Source organism: Caretta caretta, chromosome 10 (genome assembly GCF_965140235.1).
Source record: "Caretta caretta isolate rCarCar2 chromosome 10, rCarCar1.hap1, whole genome shotgun sequence".
NCBI lineage: Eukaryota > Metazoa > Chordata > Testudines > Cheloniidae > Caretta > Caretta caretta.
The window spans coordinates 8983227-9008727 of record NC_134215.1 but is presented as its reverse complement, the minus strand read 5'-3'; the positions used below and the strand labels follow the sequence as shown (position 1 = coordinate 9008727).

General features: G+C 52.4%; 1 protein-coding gene across 1 annotated transcript; it reads left to right on the top strand.

Annotated features, from left to right (window-relative positions):
- Positions 1–1097: 1097 nt before the first annotated feature.
- Positions 1098–24369, top strand: ARPC1B (actin related protein 2/3 complex subunit 1B). The gene is made up of 10 exons (XM_048867840.2): positions 1098–1246; positions 13987–14060; positions 16453–16557; positions 18059–18281; positions 18391–18498; positions 19527–19733; positions 20561–20636; positions 20724–20920; positions 21439–21529; positions 24015–24369. The coding sequence occupies exons 2-10, from the start codon at positions 13997–13999 to the stop codon at positions 24051–24053; spliced, it is 1110 nt and encodes a 369-aa protein (XP_048723797.1). The 5' UTR covers positions 1098–1246; positions 13987–13996; the 3' UTR covers positions 24054–24369.
- The last annotated feature ends 1132 nt before the right edge of the window (positions 24370–25501 follow it).

The following is a 25501-nucleotide window of genomic DNA, read 5'->3' as shown; positions in this document are numbered from 1 at the left end:
GTGCTGCCCTAACTAGCTCTGCAGGGCTGAACTGGGCCCCAGCACTGCGGGGCTTGCCGAGGTGCAAGCCGTCTCCTCTCTGTCCCCGTGCCAGGCTCTGAACTGGCCCAGGGATCAATCTGCCCCACAATCTGCTCAGGATCCTGAATCATAACATCGGCTTGGGTTAGCAGACGTTGCAGCTCCCCTTTAACGCTGCGATGAGCTGGTGCAGCATTGCCCTCCAAGGGCTGGATTCCGATCTCATGCACCAGCTGTTCTGTGGCGTCGCCCCATTGATCTCCCTGCGGTTACTCCTGGGAGCGTGGGGGAGTTGGGCTCTGCTAGCCTGACTGAGCCCACCATGAAACCCGTGTCACCGTGCCATGCCGGGAAGCTGGCTTGCCAGAACAGGGAAAGCAGTAAATATTTTGCTCAGAAGAAAAAGAGGGTGGCTATTCTCTGTCATTAATGAGGATGCTTTGGGTCTGATCCTGCACGTGCTTCTGCGAGTAACTGCCCTGCTGATCTCAGGTGTAAATGCTTATGCTCAAATAAATTGGTTAGTCTCTAAGGTGCCACAAGCCCTCCTTTTCTTTTTGCGAATACAGACTAACATGGCTGCTACTCTGAAAGGTGTAAATGCTGTTACTCCCGGGCATCAGGAAGTCCAGGATTGGGCCACCAGCCTGTCCCTTCCAGCTATGAAACTGTCAAACTGGGGAGCAGAGCAGGAACTTTCTCTGTTGCAGTCACCTGTCTCTGCCCCTTCCCTTTGGCCTTTCACAGCCAAGGCTCCTCTCGAGCCCAGACACCTCGAATCTGCCAGGTTTCTGGGCCAGATGCGAACGTGGATCGCTGAACACAGCCGCGCTCCCCTGAGCCCCAAGGGCATCTGCCGAGCTGAAGCGAGGGAAGCTCTTTCCAGGCCCTGGCACTTCCAGCTGTTGGCTCCGGAGCCTTGCACCCAGGCCTGGAGCCCTGAGCCAGGGCTCGGGCAGACAACCCAAGCCTGCTGCAGCGGCTGCTTCAGCTGGAGGCAGCCTGTGCAGCTTTCTGCAGTCCCCACCCGCCCACGCAAGGAAGTGGTTACATTTCTCAGAGAGGAAAAGGGAAGTCAGGCTACTTCAGAGCGAGAACTCAACTCCTGCCTTTCATTCGGGGCTGGCTCAGCAGCAGTTCGTGTCGACTGCCCAGAGTCCATGAACTAGCTAACCCGCTTTGGAGAGAGAGATTTTCACCCTGCTTTCCTCAGCTTCTCTTCTCGGTAAGTTGGCCGGAGTGTCTTCTCTTTTACCACGGGAACGGGAGGAACCTCTTCTCCTAGCGGAGTTACTGGCTGTGTGTTTAACCCCGGAGTGTGCCACCAAAAGAAAAATCTTTGTTCCTTTTACTTGAGCAGAACAGATCCAGAGCTACGAAACGGCGCTGGGACTGGAATGAACGTCCCCTTCCCCTTTGAATCAATAGGGCCAAAGAGCTGTTGGCTTTTTTTTTTTTTTTTTTTTCTCTTTCTTAAATGTTTCTTTTCCATTGTAGCATTTTTCCCCCCCCTAGGAGGCCTGACAGCTCCAGGGATTTGGAACAGATCCCTGAGCGGGGAGACTGCAGAAATTAGTGGAAACGGTGTGCTGGACCACAGCCCCGTTAGCCCTGCTGCTGTTCCCAGATCCCTCCCCAGAGATCCCCTCTGTGTGCCCGCTGGGTCTGACTCTCCCCTCGCTTACACGGCTCCCTTCAGGAGAGTTACTTCTGCGTTACACCGGTGGGAGTGAGAGGAGAGTCAGGGCCTCTGCGCCTTCCCCTCCTTGATTTTCCCCCTCTAGCCCTGACATTGACACTCGAGGCGAAGGTGGCTCTTGGCACATATGCCTCGAACCACCTAGGGGTGCTCTCTTCCCAGCCAAAGGGACAGATCCTGCGCAGATTCCTGCGTCACCGCGCGGGCAAGCGAAGAGGGAAGTGCCCTCCTGGGAGCTCCGAACGGGGCGCTGATCTGCTGGATGCTCCGCTCTTGGATTCGGGGCTTATCGCCGAAACCATCAGGATTTGCTCGCGGGGCAGAGACCTCGCAGCAGCAGGCAGACAGAGAGCTCCTCCCAGTCTAGCGGAGAGGAACTGCCTCGGCTCTGGTGATCTCCGGCCGCCCGGGGCGGGGGGAAGGCGCTGTCAGTGAAATCGGTGCATTTGGAAGAAGGAAGAGAAAACCCTGGCGAGCAGCCGTTGTCACCCTCAGCAATGGGCTGCCGCTGGCTCCCTCTCCTGGGAGGGAGGGGGGGGTGACGGGCACTTCGCCACAATGACAAGGCCAAGCCTGAATCCCAGGGGAAATCGATGGGTCGCAGGCCCCTGAGTCACACAGTGGCACCCCGCCGAGTTGGCTGGAGAGGAGGAAAGGAGAGAGCAGGGCGCCCACCCCCACAATTTAGGGAGCGGATCCTCCCCCTCCCTGCAGCTGTTGCTGGAGTTGATGGGATTGACCGTTGAGGCCCGAGGGCACGGTCAGTAATAGGGGGCTGGGACAGTGGCCTGACTTGCTCCCGTCCCTGCTCTGGGTCTCTCTCTCCCCAGGCTGAAGCAGGACAGTGGAGATGCAATCTTAACCCCTGTGCAGAGCAGGGTGATCAGACGTCCCGACTGTATAGGGACAGTCCCGATATTTGGGGCTTTGTCTGATGTAGGTGTCTGTTACTCCCCACCTCCTGTCCTGATCTTTCACACTTGCTGGCTGGTCACCTTAGTGCAGAGCATGTTAGCTTGCCTCGCCCCACCTCCCACTGGAAAGGGTCAGAGGAGCATTGCTGGACTCCCAAGGGAACACTGATTCTGCCTAGTCTAGCAATAGAGCCCCCCTGATTGACCGTCCAGCGGGGCAGGGGTTAACACGGATGCCCTGCCTGGCTCAGGGCGGGGGCGGGGAGGACGACTATATTAAGCTGCATGTGCTAAATACAATTTCCTGCTGAGCGTTTTCACTAGGGGAGGCAGTTATAGCAGAGAGGCTGATCCAGCATTTTGCCCCTTTCTGACCTAATTCAGCACTCGCCACAACATTTGCTATCAAGGCCTTTCCTTTTGGGCAACTTCCTTAGCTTGGGGCGGGGGAAGAGAAATTGCCCAGCTCTGGATCAAACATTCAGTTACTTCCCCCAGCCTTTGTCTTCATTGGTGAGGCCTTGAGCCTGGGCAGAAAAGGAGTGAAACGAGAGGAAGTTATCTTATTCTAAGCCATATCAGCGCTGGGGATCAACTCATCTGTCTCAGGCAGACAAAGATCCTCAAACTTGCCTTTGTTTTACTTGAGAGAGCAGGTGTCTGATCGTTCCAGGGCGGCGATGTGCAGCCAGCAGATTCAGGAGGTGAATGGGACCGGCTGTTGGAGTGAATGTTAGTATAGAATGAAAGGTGACGAGCAAAGGGGAGTGGAATTTTTCCGGACCCTTTTTTGGTTCTTTATTGTGCATAAAGGAGACCAGAAAGCTTGTTTTATTAACCTCTGTCCCGCTTTGTCCTTGCATTACAACTTCAGCTCTTGTATAGTCTGCCCGGAAAACAAATAGTGGGGCTGTGAAATCAGATGCCAGGCAAGTGAAACCTAACCTTGGAGGGGAAGTGATTATTATTCAGATTGCTTAAAACGCTTGGGTGCAGGCAGCTGGCAGCAAAGCGTCTCCATTTTTAACCATGCAGCCTCCAGCGCCTTCGAGGGAGGGTGAGGAAGGCAGCCAACGAGTCCTCCTGCAAAAGAGGGAAGGCAGAACTGGATATTCCCAAGGCAAAATTAAACAAAACTTCCCCCCTCCTGATATTATTTTAAACCTTTCAGGCTGTCTTGATGCATCAAAAAGAAGGGAACGGGGACACAGCTCCCCTTTTCTCCTTTGCAGCTCACTGTTAAAAATGACAGAGACGCAGTAAATGCACCCTTCCCCCAAACCCATCTCTCCTGAAGCAAGGTCAGCTGCTTACTTCTGGTTAGCAACTTCATGTTTTCTGCTCCAAGCTTTCCCTAACATTAGCAGCCAGGACCAGCTCCTCAAAAATTGCCCTGCTTGCAATGGGAGTTAAGCACCTAAATAGCTTTGAGGAGCTGGGCCCAGGCCCCTATTTGCAGCCAGTTTTATTCAGACCGGCCTCCTTAAGCACCCAGCGCAGAAGCCTGCTTGCTTCCTGTGCATCTCACGGCAGCAGTGCAAATGGGATGAGCTGTGGCAGGTTTCAGGACAGCAGCAGCACTGAGTGGTGATCACTGAAATCTAGGGTCTGTCTGGTTCTCATTGGGTCAAACGAATCCCCAGTGTAACCTCATTGACACTTTGATGGGATTATAGCATCGTCCTTTGATGCTCATAACACTACCCAGGGTTGACACTGGTCACGTTTCCCCCTTGCAGATGATACGTACAATCTCGCAATAAGGCAGAACCTTTGCATTTTTAATACAACGGCCTCCAAAGCTACTTAAGCTTAATTCAATAAGGTTTGTGAAGGACAGTGCAGGAAACTGCCAGATCGGTCACAGCTGGCATTGTGCACTTAGATTTATTACGGGTTTTACAGCTGTGTGCAAATCATCCAGCCTGCAGCACTGCTTGCAACAGGGTTAGTAGGATCATTGGTTTGATCCGCTGTAGTAAGTCCTATGTCCTCCACCATCTCCAGATATTCTCATGAGCAATTCCTTGGAGGGTGTGGCTGGATGTCACAGCTGTTTGAAGCATGGGTAGATGGCACATTATGTGCTGTGGATCTGAGCTTTGCTGGGACTCAAACAATTAGGCATTGGGTTTTGCTAATTCCTGTGAGTGGGGCCCTGTTTCTCTTGCTCTTCACAGGGAGGCTGGAATCTGTTATTAGAGACGTTCCGCCCTCCTTAGCATTCACAGCTGCCAAAAAGTGGGCAATGCTTTTTTGCCTCCAATAATAACAAGCAGCAAACGCTGCAATTAACATCCTGTCTGTCCTGTCCAAGGCTGGCGCAGAGAACCGTGGCAATTTCTGAGGACTCCTCATGAAATTGACTTCTGGGTTCAAATTACCTCTGAGTGCAGCCCAGCTCAGCAAACAGGAGTCTGTTGCTTATCCGATGGTTCCGGTTCCTTCCATAGAGTTGGCCGAGGCCTGTTTAAAGTCAAGGGTAGGTTAATTAAAAAAAAACAACAACTGTAAAAATAACCCCTCCCACTCCAACACTGAGTATTTCAAGAAGCAGAACAGTGGTTCTTTCATTATGAATTCTGTACACTGGCAAAAGCCAGCGGTGAGCTAAGCTAGTGGAAGATATTACTCATGATCTACACTGGGGTTGAACAGCCAGCTTGCTCTTAATAAAAATGTAGATTGATTGCTGAGGAGAGGCGAAGAGAAAGGAACGTTTTAACCATAAGAGTTGAGATGTTTCTAAAGAGGAAGGAACTCACAGAGGAACCAAAGTGAGGCAACTAAGATGAAGCAACCAAGTAGGCTGAGAGATTGCACACTGTTATACAGTGTCGGCAAGATAGTTTCCAGAAGAAGAGGATGACTTCTCATTTAAAAGGTTCTCTGACTTGGGAGCAACTTGTTAAGACGATCATGGTTGATTTTGCTAAGAGAATTTTGATCTTGGTTGATTTTGGAATGGAAGCATCTTGAGGCACATGCGTGCCAGCCCCTGAGCCTTTTAGCCACAGCCTCTGCTGTGTTTTGGGATGTTCAGCGCAACAGCTGAGCATGAGCCAGAGTAAAACCGGTGGCATTTGTATTGACTAAATCGGAAGCTGGACTAAAGCACGCAGCATAGTGACTGCAGACAGAATGACGCCGTGTGTTGCATGGGCAATGCCAACCATTAGACAAAGCTCGAACAAGCACATCTACAAGAGCTACCAGGTCTGAGACTTGGCTGACTGCATCTCAGAGAGGCACCTCCCAGCAGCCAGACAATGGTTCGTTCTTTTGCAACATCCTGCAGTGGACCCAGCTGGAGGCAGGAAGCCAGGCTAGATGGGCCACTGGTCTGATTCAGCATGACAAACATTTGATCTGAGGTCAGCCTCTTTAATACTGGAATGCCTCCAATCTAGCCATAAAATGCATCCTTATAGGGCAGCCGGGGGTAACTGGTACAGCCCGCTGCTCCGTTCAGGGCGGTGTTGGTGGGAATGGATCACATGATTCTAGCACCAGTGATTGGGAATAGTGAACTGGAAGGTGATCTATGGGGGACTGCCTGGCTCAGGGGATGGGGACACGGAGCATTTCACCACTCGGGCGCCAGCTTGAATCTAATCACGGTTGGTAGTGACAGAAAACTCTTCTCCGCTCCTATTTGTTCCTTGGCTGTGAGCGGCTTGATGCTCCCTGTCTTGGTACCATTCCCTCCAGGTGTCTGATCTCGTCTGGGCTGGGCTGGGCTGGGGCAACGTTAGGGGAGATTTGCACGAAGTCTGAAGCTGCCCGGCTGTCCCCCTTCTATAAATAAATGGAGGACTGGCCTCTCTAGGGCAGTCAACCCAGCACTGAATTCACCCCCTGCCCCCATGGAGACTTAGTGGGGACACGGCCCCCAGTAGGTGACCGTGTCCAACTGCTTGTGGCTTTGAGGGCGAAAGTCAGGAAGAAACCTGAGCCATGGGAAAGAGAAGATTCCCAGCCACAGATAGTCTCCTCAGCACGGAGGCGTCCATGAGGACTCCCAGATGGGGCAGGCTGTTCCCAGTGCACTTAATTCCCAGGCCTGCTGCTGCTACGTTCTGCTGCTTGCAGCTGGGGCATCTGAGGAATGTGACAGGCATGTGAAGGAGGGGTCTAAGGCACAAGGATGGGGAGGGGTTAGCACAGCCAGTTGCTCTGTGCTCCAGCTGATGGAGGTTAGTGGCTCTCTGAGATCACACTGAAGGTCCTGGCCAGGAAGAAGGGAGGCTGGCAAGGCAAGCAGCAGTTCCTCTCTGACACTACGAACTTGAAGAATTTTGCACTTCATTCATCTGCAAGGAACCCCAATTCTGGGCTTGGTGCATGTGAATCAGCACCAGATAGGTCACCTCCCCTTCATTAAGGGGCCAGTCAGGACCGTCCATGTGAAGTGGACTGAATGGCACTACTGATATGATCTGCTGACAGATAGTTATGTGCCAGTCACCTGGATTAAGAGGCCATGGAACAGAATGATTTCCTGCACCTCTGCATCAGTACAGCAGACTTTCCCATAAACCGGGTGTAGCTATAAACCAAGAACAAATGTGTCCATTTGGATGGAGCTGTTCCAAGTGTTTTTGATCCTGGCTTTTCTGCCCAATTCTTATCTCCTCTGCCCCAAATGCTGAGAGCTTCCCTGATGTTTATAGACATTACAGAAACCAGAAATCCTGCCTAATGCGTCCATTTGACTGTCACCGCATCCTCCCCCTTTTTATCTCCTTCCACTTGTTGCATCTTGACTTTATCCACCCTACACTGCGAGCTTTGGGTGGACAGTCAGGGACTGTCCTAGGTATGTGTCTGCACAGCAAGGAGCAATGCACTGCCCTGATTGCGGCCCCTATACAATACAGCTGATTTCTATGAGAGCATCAGACTAGCCACAAAACCGGATTGAGATCACAAGTGACTTTGTGTTGAGCCTGCTCCAATCCCCTCCTGTAAAACCCCAGCATGTGCTTATGTGCTGAGTCTGTTTGCTTCTGGAGCAGGAACCAGCGCCAAGAAGGTTCATGAGTGATTAGAAAGTCCCTTAACATTCTGAGCCAGCTTCCTGTTTTTTAAGGTTATCAGGACCTTTTTGCTTCCTTTAAAGGCCCTGACTGTGACAGGTTGCTGCCAAAGGGCCATTCCAGGGAGACTTGCAAAGGGAACTGGGAGGGCCTCACTGTGTGCTTCCAGCAATAAGGCTCGACTGAATGGTAATATCATTGCAAGAGCGCCGCGTCCACCCTGTGGGATGGACCATGAGGCCCTAGCCTAGTCTCTTCTCATTTTGCACCACGAATCTCCCTCCACCAAGGCATAAGCCAAAGGCATAAGGGGAGTAATTTACCAGACTAAATTAGTAATGCATTCCAGCGCTGACTTGTGAGAATCAGACCGTCTTAAGAAATGCTTGGGGCTACTGACCAGAAAGGGCTGGCCAAAGAGAGAGGAGTGTGTGACTTACTGGCTTTTCATCGGTTGGAAATCTGGGTTCAAATCCAGCCTTAGGTTAACAATGAATTGGTGGGTCCTCATCTTAGTTCCTAGTGGCCCAAACAACTACACAGGTCATGATTAGTGGAACTGGTCCAAAATCAAATCTGAAATTCAACAGAGAAAAGTGCAAAGTACTACAGTTCAAAAGTAAAAATAAAACGCACAAATATAAAATGGGGAATGACTGGCAAGGCAGGAGTGCTCCCGAACAGGAGCTGTCATACTGTGTCCAATTGTGGGCATCATGCTTTCAGAAAGATGTGAAGAAACTGGAGAGAGTCCAGAGGAGAGTGTCAAAGTCAGATTCAGGACTCACATAATTTGTCAGACCACGCTGTTTATTAGCAAAGCGCTTTCCTAATGCACCCAGATGTGAGCCCCTCTCTGAGGCTCAAGATAACTTATTTATACAGCTAAGCTAAAGCCAATTTAACATAAGAGACAAAAGAAAGCAGAAACTGACAAATATACATACATATCTTATTTGCATACTAACGTTTACCAACCTCCTAGCTCAGTAGGAGCTCTAAGTTAATTAGTTTGAGGACCCATTGTCTCACACTCCTTAATGTTTCTCTTCCTGACAACTATATTTCAACAAACCCTTCAAGTACCATTTCTTTAATGAATTATAATTTCAATATAATTCATTCTACTTTCACAATCCCTCCTTTTGGTCAAGCTACACGATGACCAACAATGACTGGGTTCCACATATCAATCATTCTTTATCTCTTTGTTCATCAGTGATATTTAAAATCATCAAATTAGCACTCTGGTTTGGGGCAGCTATCTGTGTAGCATGCCTGACACAATTTTGGATACAACAGGAAAGTAACTGAAAACATACAAAAATTATTAGGATTCCAAACAGGAGAGTTAGGGCTCCCTGAAACAACCAGTTTCCTATGCCAGAGAAATTGAAAAGGTTACTTAGCCACTTCCATAAAGAACTTGGCTCTTCGTGGGGAAGATATGCGATTTGTTTTAAGTGGCTAGCACGATCTGTTACCTCATTGGTGTTGTCTGGTATATACATACAGCAGTCTTTTCCAGTGAGAGCACAAGTCCCTCCTTTTGCCACCAGCACTATGTCCAATGCCTGACGGTTTTGGAGGGCCATCTGTCGGATTGCCCCTGTTTCTTTGGCCAGGGCTCTTAAACTTTCTCCGGTTTCATTTGTCATTATTTCAACTACTGCTTGTAACCTTAGGAGCCTTTTTGCATGGTGTATTACGCCCCCTAATGGTATTAAGGAACCGCCAATGGCCTCTTCCCAGGTTAAGGGGCTTACGTTATTTACATACCATTGAGCATCTGTTAAGTCCCTTCTTTTTCGCCTGAAATTGCGGAGGCGTTCTCGAGGGAAGGTTCCTAGCACTCGGAATTGTGGGAAGAGTCGGGCAGGATAACAGATTCCTGACCAATTAGCTGGTAGTGCGGTATAAGCTCTGGTCCCACACACCCAGTGATGGCCTATTAAGGCCAGGAAGGGTTGGTTGCACCCATTTGTCATATAGGTGTTTGCAAAGGAGGAGTAGTATCCCCCAAAGGGTACAGGGTAATTCTCCTTACGAGGAGTGGTGTTATTTGCATGACATTGAAAGATTGTATTGTTTTCACTAAGGTTACTGTAGGGGGAACATGAGTGATTTCTCTGTTTGATCCCAGGTTGAGAAAAAAATTCATATCTCCATACCCGGCCTGCCACTTTTTAGTTTTGTTTGAATAATCCCATACACCATTGGCCACAATATGCTGAAGGCAACGGCTTTTCCCCAGATCCAGCCCTGTCCCATTACACACCCAACACCAATGACCTTTTCCCTCCACCACATTTATCCATTTAGATGCATTTATTCCCACCGCTTCCCAAGTATCACTGCTGTTCCATATTTTGTTAAACGGACGAGGCCCTCCAGTGAGGTCTGGGGACTTGAGTGGGATAGCCAGGACAGGAACACCAGTTTGAGAGTGGGCTGGGATGTGGCTGCAGACCCAGCAATTAGAAATATGAAGGGTCTGAGCTATCCACACCTGCTGCTGGATAAAAGAATTGTCATCGTGGTCTCCCCAGACCGTAAGATACCAGCAGCCGAGGAACAGGCCGAGGCGCGTGTTGGAGGCAAGACTCTTCTGGTTCTGACAACCTCAACGGAGGGAACCGCAGTCACGGTTTTACGCCCACCAGGCAGTAGGCGCTAGGCTCGCTACTGCTTTTTTTTGTTCGTCGTCTGCTTCTGGCAACCCTTACGAGAGCGTAGATGGTAAGATATTGCAGACTGTTCCTCTGTGTCTTCTTCTGGAGTCAAAATTGACTCTGCGTTGTCCTGAGGTGATGATTGGTTCTCTGGGGATGGTGCCTTCTTACACTGTGAAGCATGTATCCATGCTGCGATGCCAGATAGTTTAACAGCCGTCTGTGTGGTAAGCAGTACCTGATGAGAACCCTTCCACCGGGGCTCCAAGGCGTGCCTTCGATGATGGCGCCGTACGTAGACCCAATCACCTGGCTCGAGGTTGTGGCAAGCGTCGGAGGTGGGCTCCGTGGGCCAGGCAGCTCGAACCTGTGAATGGAAGTGACTTACAGCTTGCATTAGTCCCTTGCAATACTGAAGGAGCGCACTGTGAGTCAAGTTCAAATCTGGAACGGGAGTAATGGTCATCATAGCTCGCATAGGGCGTCCCATAACAATTTCAAAGGGACTTAATTTATGCCTTTGGGATGGAGTGGATCTCATGTCCATAAGGGCTAATGGTAAGGCTACTGGCCAGCTTAATCCTGGAGAGTCACAAATCTTAGCACGCTTATTCTTAAGTACACCATTTCGTCTTTCAACTGCACCTGCATGCTGTGGGTGGTAGGGACGGTGCAGCAGGTGTTTGATGTGCAATATACGGTCCAGGTGTTGAACAAGTTGTCCAGTAAAATGTGTACCCCGATCACTGGACAGAGTAGCAGGAATTCCCTTGGCAGGCATAATATGATTTAACAAACATTTGGCAACAGACTGTGAGTCAGCCTTGCGACAAGGAACGGCTTCAATCCAACCGGAGAATAAACATACCGTAACCAATATCAATTCATATTGTTGACACTTAGGCATTTGTGCAAGAACGGTGCTTGAGGCAGGCCCCAGAACCCCTGGGCCGCTTTTACAGGTTTACCTGTAAATATTATGGCTTTGGCAAATGGTACAGGCTGCACAGTGGCGGGCTGCAAAAGAGCTAAAATGGGGGGGGGGGGGGGGCCCATCCTGTCTTTGTTACAGCAGAGACCATCCCCTCCTTTCCGACATGCGAAACACGTGTAGCAGGGCGGCCAGAGATGGGTAGAGTGAAAAGGGGGCTACAAAGGTGCCAGTAGGCGAGCGCCAAAAGGAATCGGGATGTAGAGAGCAGCCTTGGGCAACCCAGGATTCTCTCTCGGTTTCTGGGGCAGTCTTGGAGCAGGGTAAGGTCAGCGAGGGACCAGGAGGGTAAGAGGCGAGCAGAGAACAAGGGAATCAGACATTTCGACCAGGAGTGCTGCAGAAGCCACAGCATGCAGGCAGGGGGGTAAGCCTTGGGCAACAGGGTCTAAAGTGGCAGAGAAATAAGCCACTGGGCGGTTCTTTTCTCTGTGCATCTGAGTGAGAACTCCAAGTGCACACCCAGATTGTTCGTGGCAGAAAAGGGTAAAAGGCTTAGAATGGTCAGGCAGCCCTAAGGCAGGGGCAGAAGCCAAACCCTGTTTGAGGGAAACAAAGGCAGAATTGGGCTCAGGGGGCCACGGCACGGGATCAGGCACAGAGAATTGAGTGAGTTCCTGGAGAGGTTTTGCAAGGGAGGCATATTGGGGAATCCATTGTCTGCAAAATCCAGCCATGCCGAAAAACTTCCGGACCTGGCGTGGGGAGCGGGGTCGGGGAAAGCTAAGGATAGCTTGGACGCGGGTGGGAGAAAGTGCACGGGAATCCTGGGAGAGGAGAAAGCCAAGGTATGTGACAGAAGCGTGACAGAGTTGTAGTTTAGAGCGAGAAGCTTTGTGACCCTTATTTGCTAGGGCAGTAAGGAGCACTAAAGAGTCAGTTTCAGAGGCAGACATTGAAGGGGAACAGAGGAGTAGATCATCTACATATTGGACTAGTGTGGACCTGGACGGGAAAACAAGGTCAGCAAGGTCTCGGGCTAATGCTTGGGAAAAATATGATGGGCTTTCAGTATACCCCTGGGGCAGTGTGGTCCATGTGTACTGTTGCCCCTTGTAAGAAAAGGCAAACAGGAACTGGGAGTCAGGGTGAACCGGGACTGAAAAGAAAGCAGAGCACAAATCAACAACAGACTCCAGCGAGAAACTGCTGAATTGGAATTCATTTGCAAATTGGATACTATTAATTTAGGCTTAAATAGAGACTGGGACTGGCTAAGTCATTATGCAAGGTAGCCTATTTCCACTTGTTTTTTCCAACCCCCCCCCCCCCCCCCAGATGTTCTGGTTAAACTTGGATTTAAACTTGGAGAGTGGTCAGTTTGGATGAGCTATTACCAGCAGGAGAGTGAGTTTGTGTGTGTGTGTGTGTGTCCCCGGGAAAAAATAAAAAAAAGGGAGGGGGGAAAGCCTGGATTTGTGCTGGACATGGCCCACCTTGATTACCATGCACATTGTAGGGAGAGTGGTCACTTTGGATGAGCTATTACCAGCAGGAGAGTGAATTTGTGTGTGTATGGGGGTGGGGGGGTGAGAAAACCTGGATTTGTGCTGGAATTGGCCCACCTTGATTATCATGCACATTGTAGGGAGAGTGGTCACTTTGGATGAGCTATTACCAGCAGGATAGTGAGTTTGTGTGTGGGGGGTGGAGGGTGAGAAAACCTGGATTTGTGCTGGAAATGGCCCAACTTGATGATCACTTTAGATAAGCTATTACCAGCAGGACAGTGGGGTGGGAGGAGGTATTGTTTCATGATCTCTGTGTGTATATAAAGTCTACTGCAGTTTCCACGGTATGCATCCGATGAAGTGAGCTGTAGCTCACGAAAGCTCATGCTCAAATAAATTGGTTAGTCTCTAAGGTGCCACAAGTCCTCCTTTTCTTTTTGCGAATACAGACTAACACGGCTGTTACTCTGAAACCGATAATTTCAATATAATTCATTCTACTTTCACAAGAGCAACACAAATGACAAAAGGTTTAGGCAACCTGCCCTATCAAGAAAGATTTTAAAAATTTGGTTCGTTTAGTCTTGAGAAAAGAAGACTAAAAGGCAACCTAGTAACAGGCTTCCAATATGTGAAGGGCTGTTGTAACGAGGACTGTCATCGATTGTTCTTCATCTCCACTGAAAGCAGGACAAGAAGTCATCATCTTAATCTGCAGCCAGGGAGATGTAGATGAGCTATTAGGGAAACGTGTCTGTTAGGATAATTACGCTCTGGAATAGAGTTCCAAGGGGGACTGTGGGATCTCTGTCCTTGGAGATTTTAAGAACAGGTTGGCCAACATTGGTCTAGGTGTACTTGGCCTACCTCACTGGAGTGGGCCGGACTAGATGACCTCTCACGGTCCCTTCCAGCATTACATTTCTGTGGTTCTATGAAAGCCAATTGAAGACAATGGAGCTATGCAGATTTACACCAACTGAGGAACTGGCCTTTGGTTTCAGTTGTCATTGAACACCAATGTGAGAATCACCATGAATCTGCCGAGTCAGGCAATGATTGGGTGACCAGTGAGCAGATTCCAGTTTACTGCCCTTGCAGTGGCTTGATCCTTTGGTGGCTATTTCCTTTAGATGTGGCTGACAAGGGCCGTCTTGTAACCTGGCTATTACATCTGTGCTTTTTCACTTTCATTCCAGCTGAAAAGCCATGGCCTACCACAGCTTCGTGCTTGAACCAATCAGCTGCCACTCCTGGAATAAGGACAGAACCCGTAAGCATACAGATCCCCTCTCCTCCATGTGCCCTAGCACCAGGGGGTGAAAACAGGTTACGCTGATATAACTGAGTTAGCAGAACTGGCCCCTGGTATGGATGGAACATGCTGCACTGGTAAAGGTCCCTTTTCCCAGGACCCAGCCCCAGAGCGCAGAGTGCAGAGCTGGCCACGCTGGCGTCCCTTCAGGGCTGGCTCACAAGACTGCTTCCCGTGTTCTCCCCAGCCACCAGCTCCCCCCAGATGTGCAGTCTGTGGAGACCCCTCGCATATGACTTTGCCAAGTGCAAGGACACACTGGGCTGGGCCTATGACCTAGTCGTGCTGTTTGTCAGAAAGAAGAGATACAATGTTCATCCAGGTTCTGAGCGCCTTAAACTCGGCAGAGGGGTTTTCAAATCCGGGACCCTAACAGAGAGAGGGGGCCATTTGCAAAGTCCAAGTCCCAGTTCCAAACACCCAGCAAGTCTGGTGGAGGGGGGGGGGGGGCAGATCCCAGAGTTTGCTTTTGTCCTGTCTCTGAAGCAGTTCGTACAGAGAGATAATGCCCAGAAGCAAGTGGGGAACACATCTGGGAGATGTTCCAGCAGGCTCCCACTCCATGTCTCCCTAGCAGGAGATTGGGGTCATGTAGGAGGAGGCTCAGCCTGGTGCAGCCAGCTTAGAGAGAGGATTGTGCAGCCCCGTTTACTTGGAGCCAGGCGCGCCATATGTGCTGCGTTCCAAGGGGCCCAGCCCCCATGGTGCAGCCGTGGGCAGAATTGAGGTTGGAGGGAACAGACTGTTACTGTTAGTAACACAGATAAATACATTTCAAGACAATCTGAGCTGCCTTTGTGGCCTGTTGGCAGAGTCCCAGGGCGATTCATGGTGAGTGACACTGTCTCCCCAGCCGTGGCGCCCCGGGGTGGAGGGCATAAAAGGGCTGCAGTGAGCACGGAGTGGCTCACCAGAACAAAAAGCACTTTCTGTAGGGGGCAGGGGGAAATAGGCCATGCGGCTGGCTGTAGGCAGGATGGGGTGGGCACAGGGGGCCACCCCTAGACAGCTGGCATTCCAAAGGGAACCTCCCAGCAGAACGGCTCGCCCGATGTGGGCGGAGCCTCTTCTGGTGGTGGGCGGGGCCTCTTCTGGTGGTGGGTGGAACCTTCTTCCCACTTGCCAGTTTAACTCGGAGCTGAAAATCAACGCTGGGGGCTGCACAGTGGTAGCAGACTGGGGCATAGATGGGCTGGGTCAGAGGCGCTCAGCTAGGACAATCCACATTCAGCTGCTCCCCTCCAGCACTAGGTCTCACCTAGCTTCACCCAGCTGCCTCTTCCCCTTGTGCTACTGCCCTCAGATACTTGGGGCCTTAGCAACGGGAAAGATCTAAGCTATGCTTGAACAAGGCCTCAGGCTCCCCTTCGTGTCCCTTTTAAAACCTCCACCTTCCTGTGTAGAGGCCCCTGCCCACCACATGCTAGTGCCAGGTTCAACAGCACGCAGGCGCCGACTTTCCCGCTCCGCCCCAGGCTCCACCCCCAATCTGCTCCTTCCTCCAAGCCCCCGCCCCCCCCACCTCTTCCTGCCCCTGTTCCCCCCCCCAACCCTAGCGTGCCCTGTCCTCGCTCCTCCCCTTCGCTTCCTGCACCCCACGAAACAGCTGATCCGCGGCGGGCAGGAGGCACTGGGAGGGAAGGGGAGGCCCTGATTGGTGGGGCCTGCCCGCGGGTGGGAGGCGCTGAGGGGTGAGGGAGGAGCTGCTAGAGGGGCTGCCAGTGGGTGCTGAGCACCCATCATTTTTCCCTGTGGGTGTGCCAGGGCTGGAGCACCCCCGGAGTCGGCATCAATTCTCTCCTAGCACCTCTCTTTGTCACTGTACACAGCGACCCCCACCCCAGCCCCTCATCACAAGGCAAGGGGGATGTGGCTTTCAGGAGCTTTCTCACAACAGCGAACTCAGTATCCGCTACAAGCTGGGCTCCGGCTCCAGACTCAGGGTCACAGAGCAGGCAGCCCCGGGGAAGGTACCAGCAGTGGAAGGTTGAACGAGGAACGGCTGGGGACTGGGGTTGCTCAGAGCGAGCCCCTTTGAAGTGTACAACTGTTCCATTGGCTCTGGTTTTCGGCCTCCGGCTGCAGCTGGCAGCTGTTGCCTAGCCAACCTCCCAGCCCCTGGCACTAGTCAGGGTAGAGGCTTTCCTGCCTGACCCTTGTGGGCCACAAGTGAACACCCTGAAGCTTGAGACTGGCCTTTCTCACCATGAGCTTGGCCTGAATAGCCACTTGCCGTAGTCATGCGCATCCGGCTTTTCATTGGAACCCAGCTGCAGTACTTAACCCCTCGCGCCCCCTGCCGCGCCCCCCCCCGGCGGCTGGTCACGTAACCGCCGTTACTGTTCCACAGAGCTTGCCATCTGCCCCAACAACCACGAGGTCCACATCTACAAGAAAGCTGGGGAAAAGTGGAACAAGGTCCATGAGCTGAAGGAGCACAACGGGCAGGTGACAGGTGAGACAACGCCTCATTGGGCCAAGGGTCCCCCTTCTCTGAGAGCAGCCAGGCAACACTGCCCCTAGACACAGCCGCATGCGAGCGACGGGGCTGGAGGAGACAGATCCCCGGCGACTGGGAGGGCTCCCTGCTCGGCAATGTGCTCAGAAGGACGCGCGTGTATCTGCAGTGGGGGGGGGACGGGTGGCCTTGGAAGCTTGTCCCACCTGCAGCCAGAACCCCTCAGGTTGCACTTGGTCATCTTGCTAACTAAGCAGGGTTGGGCTGGATCAGCCCTTGGACGGGAGCCATCCATGGAACACAGCCGTGCTGCCGGAGATTGTGGCGTATGCCTCAGCAGGTGGTGTGCTTCCCCTCGTCAGTACTGAGCCCAGAGTCCCAGCGTGGTGGTGGGGTGGGGGGCGCTGCGCTGTCTTTCAGAGGAGATCCTGACCCGGGGTCATTAAGATCCCGGGGCACTTTCCACAACAGTTCATGTACTGGCTGAATTCCCCATTGGTCTCATTCTTCACTCCCTGTACTGAACGGTTGTGTTGCTGTATGCTGTCAAACAGCTGCTATGTTCCACCCAGAGGTGGCCGCATTTCAGGGGTGAGTGAAGGAATTTATATAAATTGTTAAGCAGTGCGGGATCTTGTGAAAGGAACAGTGGAAATCTAAGCTTTTGCTGTTAGCCAGCTGAGGGCAGAAGCAGCTGAAAGGACCTCCCCAAGGTTTAAATTGAGAGGGGAGTTGCAGCTAACAGGAGAGATGGCTTTAAGCCATCATTAAAGCTGATCTGGGGCAGGGACTGTCAGGTGGCAGCACCTTGGAGTTCAGGACCTCAACACGCTGTCACTGCAAGGACGGGGAGAGACAGAGGCTTGGAGTGGCATCAACACTCTCCAACTGGAACAGCATCCAGCCCTGTCCTCCCCCTGGTAGGCCTTCTCGGGAGGGGATTGATCCTACTTCCTCAAAATGAATACGCTTGCAGCTTCCCGCCCCCAAAGATCTGTCGTTTGACAGGCTGCCTAGCTGAGTCGTTCTAGGAGGTCGTGGCTCTGTAGCAGGAACCCCACATCCAGCTTGGCAGCCTGGAGCACTGAACATGAAATGGCACGAGTGAAAGGGGCAGGGCGGGGGAGGGGGGAATTTTGGAAGTGGAGGCTGGCAGCAGAGGGGGAAGGAAAGGGCAAGGGTGCCCCCTGCTGGCCATTTTGTTGGTTTTGTCTAGCCAGCTTTCCAGGGGGCAGTAAACTGATGCCGGTAATGGAGCCAGGGCTTTGGGTCAGGCCTAAACACCCGTACCCCTGAGGCCCCTTAAGCCCAGCTGTGAATGTGGTGACTGGGGAGGGGCTCGAAGAGCTGGGGAGAAAGGAGTTTGGGAGCACAGTCATAGATCTTCAGGCCAGAAGGAACCATTACATCATCTAGGCTGCCCTCCGGCAAAGGCTGCCCTCCCTCAGCATTCCCCGTCCCCGCCCCTGCCCTACCCACACGGCTCTCTGCGTTTCAGGCATCGACTGGGCCCCCGATAGCAATCGCATCGTGACCTGTGGGACGGACCGGAACGCCTACGTGTGGACCCTGAAGGGCAACGTCTGGAAACCCACCCTGGTTATCCTGAGGATCAACCGCGCCGCCCGCTGCGTGAAGTGGTCCCCCAAGGAGAACAAGTTTGCTGTGGGCAGCGGCTCCAGGGTCATCTCCATCTGCTATTTCGAGCAGGAGAACGACTGGTGAGTCCTGGCCCTTTGGAGCCCTGGAGGACCGTGCTCCAAGGGGGTAGGGCGCCTCTGCCCTGCCGCTGAGTCAGGCACCGTGCTACCTGCTTGTCTTGTGCCCTAGGTGGGTTTGCAAGCACATCAAGAAGCCCATTCGCTCGACTGTCCTCAGCCTGGACTGGCACCCCAATAATGTTCTGCTGGCTGCCGGCGCCTGTGACTTCAAATGCAGGTGAATTAAGAGTCCTTGAGGAAACACTGAGCCCCGGGGATGGTAAGGAACAGGGGGTTCTGGAAAGGAACAGGAAGCCTGCTTTCTAGTGGGGCACCCTCACCCTGTCTGGACTGATGTGCTCTTTGGCCCTCCAAGGTTAGAAATGGGGCCGTGTTGGGGTTTGGATGATGACCCCGCTGGGGTTAGGGCTTGCACAGAACTGCCTCTCCCTTTGCTGTGACCCGTCACTTTCCTCAGGGAAAGCGGATGTCACCCTCCTCCCCTGTTTATTTCTGACTAGAAGTGGGCCCTAGATCAGAGAGCCCCAAGCTTTGGGGAAGCCCTGACCCTGGATTGGATCCTAGCTGTGCAGCTCAGGGCCATCGCTGGCTCTTCAGAACCAGAAACGTCCACTGGGCAAACAGCAAAGCCTCTCGCGTGAGAGTAACAAGGGACGATCATGGGACTAAAATAAAGATCCAGGCAGCAGCCGAGAGGTTGGGTTTGCCAGATCTAGGCAGGACTGGGCCCTCCAGGGCTGGGAGTGTCATTCAGGACCCGGGATGCGTGAGGGGAGTCTCCACGTGGCAGCATTGCCTCCCTGGCTGATGATAAAGCAGGTGGGATCTTGGTATCAGTGCTTGCCTTAAGCATCCATTAGGGACCTTCCCCTTTGTTGTTCCCCACCCTGGGGGTGTCTCATTAGTGATGTGGCTCAGCTCCCTGGCAAAAGCTCCGTCACCTGTGGCCCTTCTTAACACAGCTGGGCCCGGATCAGGAATGAGTGAGGCCTGTCGGGGGGGCGGGGGGGGGAGAGAAAACTCCCCCTTCTGGGTTCTAACAATGCTCAGCTCTTCTCTGGAGCTCACCGTTCGTCCCAGGGGCACAGAGAGGGCCAAGGGACTTGCTCAAGGTCACACCAGCCAGGATTACAAACCTGGGCGCCCAACTCCTCAGCCAGGGCCCAGGCTGCTGGACGCTGCTGCTTCTCGGGCTACCAGCACCATTCATCCAGCAGCCCAGATCTGTGCTTCGGCTCCCCATAGGATTTTCTCGGCCTACATTAAGGAAGTGGAGGAGAGGCCGTCCCCCACACCGTGGGGCTCCAAGATGCCCTTTGGGGAGCTGATGTTTGAGTCGAGCAGCAGCTGTGGCTGGGTCCACAGCATCTGCTTCGCTGAGAGCGGCAACCGCGTGGCGTGGGTCGGCCACGACAGCACCGTATGCCTCTGGGACGCCAACAAGAAAACGGCGTAAGTGGGACTGGTTTCTTTAACTGAGCAGGATGTGCCAGCTGCAGCCAGGACACCTGCATCTCCAGTGCGGCTGGCTGGACGCACAGCGGGGCAAACCCCAGCTCGTGGGAGAAGCCCTTGTCTGCACAGAGCAGGGAGAACCTCACTGTTTACGAGCGTGGGACTGCAATTTAAGGCCGGGTGAAGGGCTGAGCTGGCTGCAGGTAGTCTGGAAGCTGAAGCGGCCGGGGATTGGGTATTTCAGACCCAAGGCTGAAAGCCTGGCTCTGCCCCATGCGCTGATCAACTGTCAGGGGGCATGGGGCTCTGTAGCAGAGGTCTGGGAATGAGCAGGGTGGGTTGCTAGCACCGGGGCTGATTGCTGAGCCATCTGCAGTTCTAGCCTCTCTTGCTTCTCTGCTGGTGCTGCAGCCACCTCTGGGGGCAAAAAGTGGCAGCAGCTGGACACTCGCAAATAGCCTAGGGCAGCATGCGAAGCCTGAATCCAACACACTGCATCCAACGCCATCTCCTGCCCCTCTCCCAGCCACGTACCAACCCAGCCAGATCCTGCCCTGCCAGGCTGCCAGGGCAAGGAGGGGACCACGCTTCTATCTCCCCGCTAAATTGGCCCCTTTCCATTGCTCACCCTGTGGTGCTGGAGACCAGGATGGGCTCCGCCCGAGGAAGGGCCGGCTAAACCTGGATGCAGTCTGGCTCACTGCTCGCGCTCAGGAAATCTGGGGTGCCTGTTACGTTCCCTAGTGGTTCCAAGGAGGATATGATGTGAAGCCAGAAGGCTGCTCAGAGGTGCTAACCGCTCTTGGCTTCCTCTCCCCACCTAGCGTCGCCTCGTTGTCTGTAGAAACTCTGCCACTCCTAGCTGTCACCTTCATTACCGAGAACAGCCTGGTGGCCGCGGTAAGTCTGTGGCTCGCGCTGGGAAGCTGAGTGGCTGCTCTGGTGTCTGGCAGCATTGAGCAGAACACACTGTTGGTCTTTCCCCAGGGCCACGACTGCTACCCGATGCTCTTCACCTACGATGAGAGCCAGGGCTCGCTGACCTTTGGTGGGAAGCTGGACGTCCCCAAGCAGAGCTCCCAGCGTGGCCTGACCGCTCGCGAGCGCTTCCAGAACCTGGATAAGAAAGCCAGCACTGAGACCAACAACGTCATCCTGGAAACACTGCACAAGAACAGCATCAGGTAAGTGGCGGGTGGGGCACCAGAAGACCCTGCTGCACGTTAGTCCTGGAGACAGGGTCAGGGATGGAGCTAAGTCCTGCCAAACCCAAACTCCAGAGCTGCCTCCTCACTTCAGTTCTGACCACGATAGCATGGGAGTGGCTAAAGTGGAGGCTTGTACTGTAGGAGGCCAAAAGCGGAGGCTTGCTCTGCAGGAGCATCTCCCTGGCCATTCTGCCAAGACAACCTGCCTCCCCTTGCTGGAGCCCACTTGCCTTGTTAGCTGGGAGAGCCCCTGCTGGTGGCCTTCACAACTGAAGGTGGTGAGTTGGGTTGCACGATACAGAAATTTGGGCAAAGCTCTCCTGTTGGAGCCAACCTTCCCATGTGGCAGGCATGGAAAGGTGGTAGGTGTTAAAATAACGCCAGAGCTTAATAAATTCCTGAGTCGAACACGCCAGCTTCGAAAGACTATCAAATGTCGAGGCCAGAGAAGCCAAATGCCAGCTGACTTTCCAGTGTCTGTCTCTGCTCTCCAGCCAGATTTCCGTGATTGCCGGTGGCAAAGCCAAGTGCTCCCAGTTCTGCACCACAGGAATGGACGGGGGGCTGAGCATCTGGGATATCAAGGTACACAATCCCAGCAGGGACCGGAGAGGTGTTTGCAAGTTTTGGGGCTTCCTTGGGTCACCTCAGATCACAGCCTGAGGGCCAGGCCCTGCTCGCAGAACTAGTAGCATCAGTGCCTGCACTGCGGCCAGCTGCAAAAGAAAACGGCACGCGGCCCCGCAGCCCTTCTACACGAGCATATTGCTGGCTCCGGATAGTGGCATTTCTGCAATCACCGTGGGTGGGATTCTCAGGCGCACCTGGCGTTGGCCTAACTCTCCCTCTCCCAGGCCAACTCTGAGCCCTTAAACAAGCAGCGTTTTTATTTAGCGGGATTATTTTCAAACTGTTGGCATGAAAGACCCAAAGAGCAGGGGAAACCTCCACAGACATTTCAGATTACTTCTTTGGGAGCCGCGTGTTGTTTAACCACAATTATTAGGCTGTTTGTAAAGCTAATCTCTGCCCTGATTGCGCTTTCTCGTTGCTTTTATTACACCTGTTGGCAGCATTTGGCTGCTGATTAGCAGCAGGTAACAAAATTCACACTACCCAGAAGGACTTAGCTCAGCAGCCTTTTGCCTGATTACAAGGCTAGACAGCAAGAAGGAAGCTGGGTTCTCTCTGTTTGAAGGTGCTCGGGAGACGTTATATTGTAACAAAAGGTTCCATTTCATGTCAGCATCCCACTGATTTGCAGTTCTGTGACACCCAAATGCCTGGGAACTACGGCTCAGCACGGAACGCTGCTTGCAGGCCAGTCCTGGTACTGAGAGCACATACCCTTTACCTAACACTGCACTACCCAGACTCACAAAGCCACCGCGTGGTTCCCCAAAGCAGTGCTAGGAGCTGATGGCACTGAACGCTAGCTGTTTGCTGGTGCAGGCATATAGCTACTAATTGTTATTGCCCCTGCCAATGTGCCATTCTCTGCTGCCATTGGCTAGCTCCAGGAGGATCTATGGTCACAGGAGGCTATTTCCTCGCCTTCATACCCCACAACATGGATCAGCTTTTCAACCTTTTCTTCTGTTGAAAGCTATTCAACAGGCCAGAGGGAGTGTTCCACGCCGGCGCTGTGCCCATCACAGCCATTCTCACATGAGCACGAACGATTGAGTCATTGTGTAATAAACGCTGCTTGGAATGGGATCAGACATGCATCAGAATGAATGCCACCTCGCCTCTGGCTCTCATCTGGTGCGACTCCACCCATTCCAGCACAGCTAGTAACATTCTGCGGGGACACTCTGTCCATGATTTGACCTACCCAGATAGTTCTCCAGGCTAGTGAGGAATATTCCTGGGATGGTATTTTTAAAATTCAGCCTGATCAAAGGGAAATTTAGAACATGACACTAGCCCTGCTGATTAGAGGATCCTGCAAAAGAAATGAACACACCCAACTGGCTCTGACAGACAGGTGACTTGAACAGCCCTTTGGAGCAATGGAGAGCTGTAAATGCAAAGCACCACAGAAGAGCATGCCATGATTTCTCCTCTTGGTGTGAGGGGGGGTGGGGGGGATGGGGTGGTTGGGGAATGCTAAATGCATGCTAGCCTCTATTTTTACATAGATGGACACAATGTCTAGCTATGCCCCCCGCAGCATAAAACAAATACAGGCCATGGTCTACATCAGAGGTCTCAAACACGTGGCATGCGGGGTTATTTCCTGCGGCCCACCAAACTCCCCATGCCCCCTCCAAGAGTTATTTCCTGCAGGCCACCAAGCTCCCCTCCCCCCAGCATGCCACATCCCCGCTCCTCTGCCTACCTCCAGGTGCTTCCTGCCATCAAACAGCTGTTTGGCAGCACTTAGCGCTTTCCAGGAGGCAGAGGGGAGGAGCGGAGAGCCGCACGCACAGGGGAGGAGGCGGGGCAGGTATTTTGGGAAGGGGTTGGAATGGGGGCTGGGAAGAGGTGGGGCAGGGGCAGGGCCTCATGGAAGGGGTGGGGTGGGGCTTTTGTACCTATGTATGAAAAGATGTCAGTAATGCGGCCCTTGGGCCAACATTCTAGTCCTCATGTGGCCCTGGTGGTGACTCGAGTTTGAAATCCCTGGTCTACATCCAGTTTTTGCAGTTTCGGTGTGTCCACACTAAATCACACCCTTAGTGGTAGGAAGATGTTCTACAGAAATGTGGCTTAGTCCACTTCCCATATGGAATCCGTTATACCGCTATGACTGAGTCCACAGTAGCGGGTGGTGTTGCAACACTAACTCTAGCCATACAGCTAAAGGAGTGCATCTTGCATGTGTAGACAAGGCTTACGAGATGAGGGTACAGCGGGCCCTGCATTAGAGAGGTGCTGGTTGAGAGGCAAGGAGTCTGCTGCAGGAAGCAGGCATATTTCCATGGCTTGTGCTGGCACTCTGGCCGAGTGAGCCAGTCCCCGAATTTGCAATGGCCAGGCTGCCCAGACGTGTTTATTCATTCACTGTGCTCTCACACACTCGGAGAAAAGTGTTTGTTAGAAATCTGTGCTGTTTTCCTTGTAGAGCCTGGAGTCCGCACTGAAGGATCTCAAGATCAAGTGACAGAGCCTGTGGGGAAAGGCCAGTTGCAGCACCGCCAGCCTCACTCTCTTATTCCAGTTCTGCTTGCTTCTTTTTCTGTAAGATGTTGAGTTTAGATCAAGACGACTGATATTTGCAGAGACACATCTCCCCTGGCAACGGTACAACTGCCTGGGCTCAAAGGCACTTGGGAGACTTGTCAGCTGAGGTAAATTAAGTACAAAGAAATTAAAGCGTTTTTTTTTTAAAGACTTTTTTTAAATTTTAAAACAGTGCACCTATGCTGGTCATAAATTGCTTAAAAGAAACAGAAAATAAAGTGTCTTTTTCATGTAAATCAAGCGGCTGCTTTCTTTCTCCTATATATTGATGTCAGTGTCACTTAAGTTCTCCCCGAGGTAGCAGATATCATGGGGGAGTCTCCTAGTGCTGTCTCCGCGTCTGTTTCACACCTCATAACCACTTCCTGTGTCAAACAATTGCTGCACTGCCGCCTGGCACCCTTCATTGCCAGAACAGCAGCAGCTTCTGCCTGGGAAAGGCTGGGAGGGGTTCTGCTCATGCCTGCCTCAGCCATGAACAGCCCCACCCAGTCTGCTTGAAGACAAGCAGGTTTCCCAACCTGCAATGCTGCTGCGCTGGTTTCATAACTCTACCTGCAAACACATGACCCAAAGCTTGCACCTCCAGCAGGCTATCCTCACGGTTGAGTTCAGCACAGCTTCCAGACAGGTTGGGGCTTTTCAAAGACGCGAATAACAAGCTGTGTGGTGTGTGGCACGTTATCTTTCCAAAGCACTTAAAGATACAAGGGGATAAAGATGGAAGGGGGAAAAAAAAAAAAAAGATCGTTCCCATTGGATTTTAACCAGTCATGTCCACTTCTAAACGTCTCCTTCTCCAGGCAATGCCAGGTCACTGCATTGCTTCCTGCTCATTTATACAGACTTCCAAGGATCATGTTCTGGCGCTCAGCTAGAGGACAACTCTCTCCCAGTAGCTGAGTGGCATTTTTGATTGTTGGAGTTTACATCCCCACTGTGTCTGATCACAGGTGGTTCTGAGAGACACTTTTGAGACAGGTGTTTAACATGGGAGACTCCATGCAGGACAGATTATCAGACACTGATCAAACCTTCACGGATACATCACACTCCCCCTACAAACATTCAAGTCAGGGCTTTCCATTCTAAATACATCCTCTTTTTCTTCCCTCCAGAAACCCCACACTAACCCCCACTCTGATGCCACCCAATTCTGAATGGTGTAACAGTCCAGGGTTAGCTCTATCCACACTGAAGAGGACATGGATTGAAAGAAGCTAGAGGACAATTATCCCCTTCCACTAGACTAGCCAAATCTGTGTGTAGAGCAGATCGAATCAGATGTCCACCAGAGCCAAGCAGGGAAAGCACGTTACATTCAGGCTGCAGCTGTCGGTACAGTCCAGACACTCCTGTCAGACTTGT

Bases quoted from the DNA above. Each gene is read 5' to 3' on its own strand.
- ARPC1B (XM_048867840.2), top strand. From the start codon at position 13,997: ATGGCCTACCACAGCTTCGTGCTTGAACCAATCAGCTGCCACTCCTGG. The intron at 18,499-19,526 runs GTGAATTAAGAG...GGCTCCCCATAG, and splicing joins GCCTGTGACTTCAAATGCAG to GATTTTCTCGGCCTACATTA. The intron at 21,530-24,014 runs GTACACAATCCC...TTTTCCTTGTAG, and splicing joins TGAGCATCTGGGATATCAAG to AGCCTGGAGTCCGCACTGAA.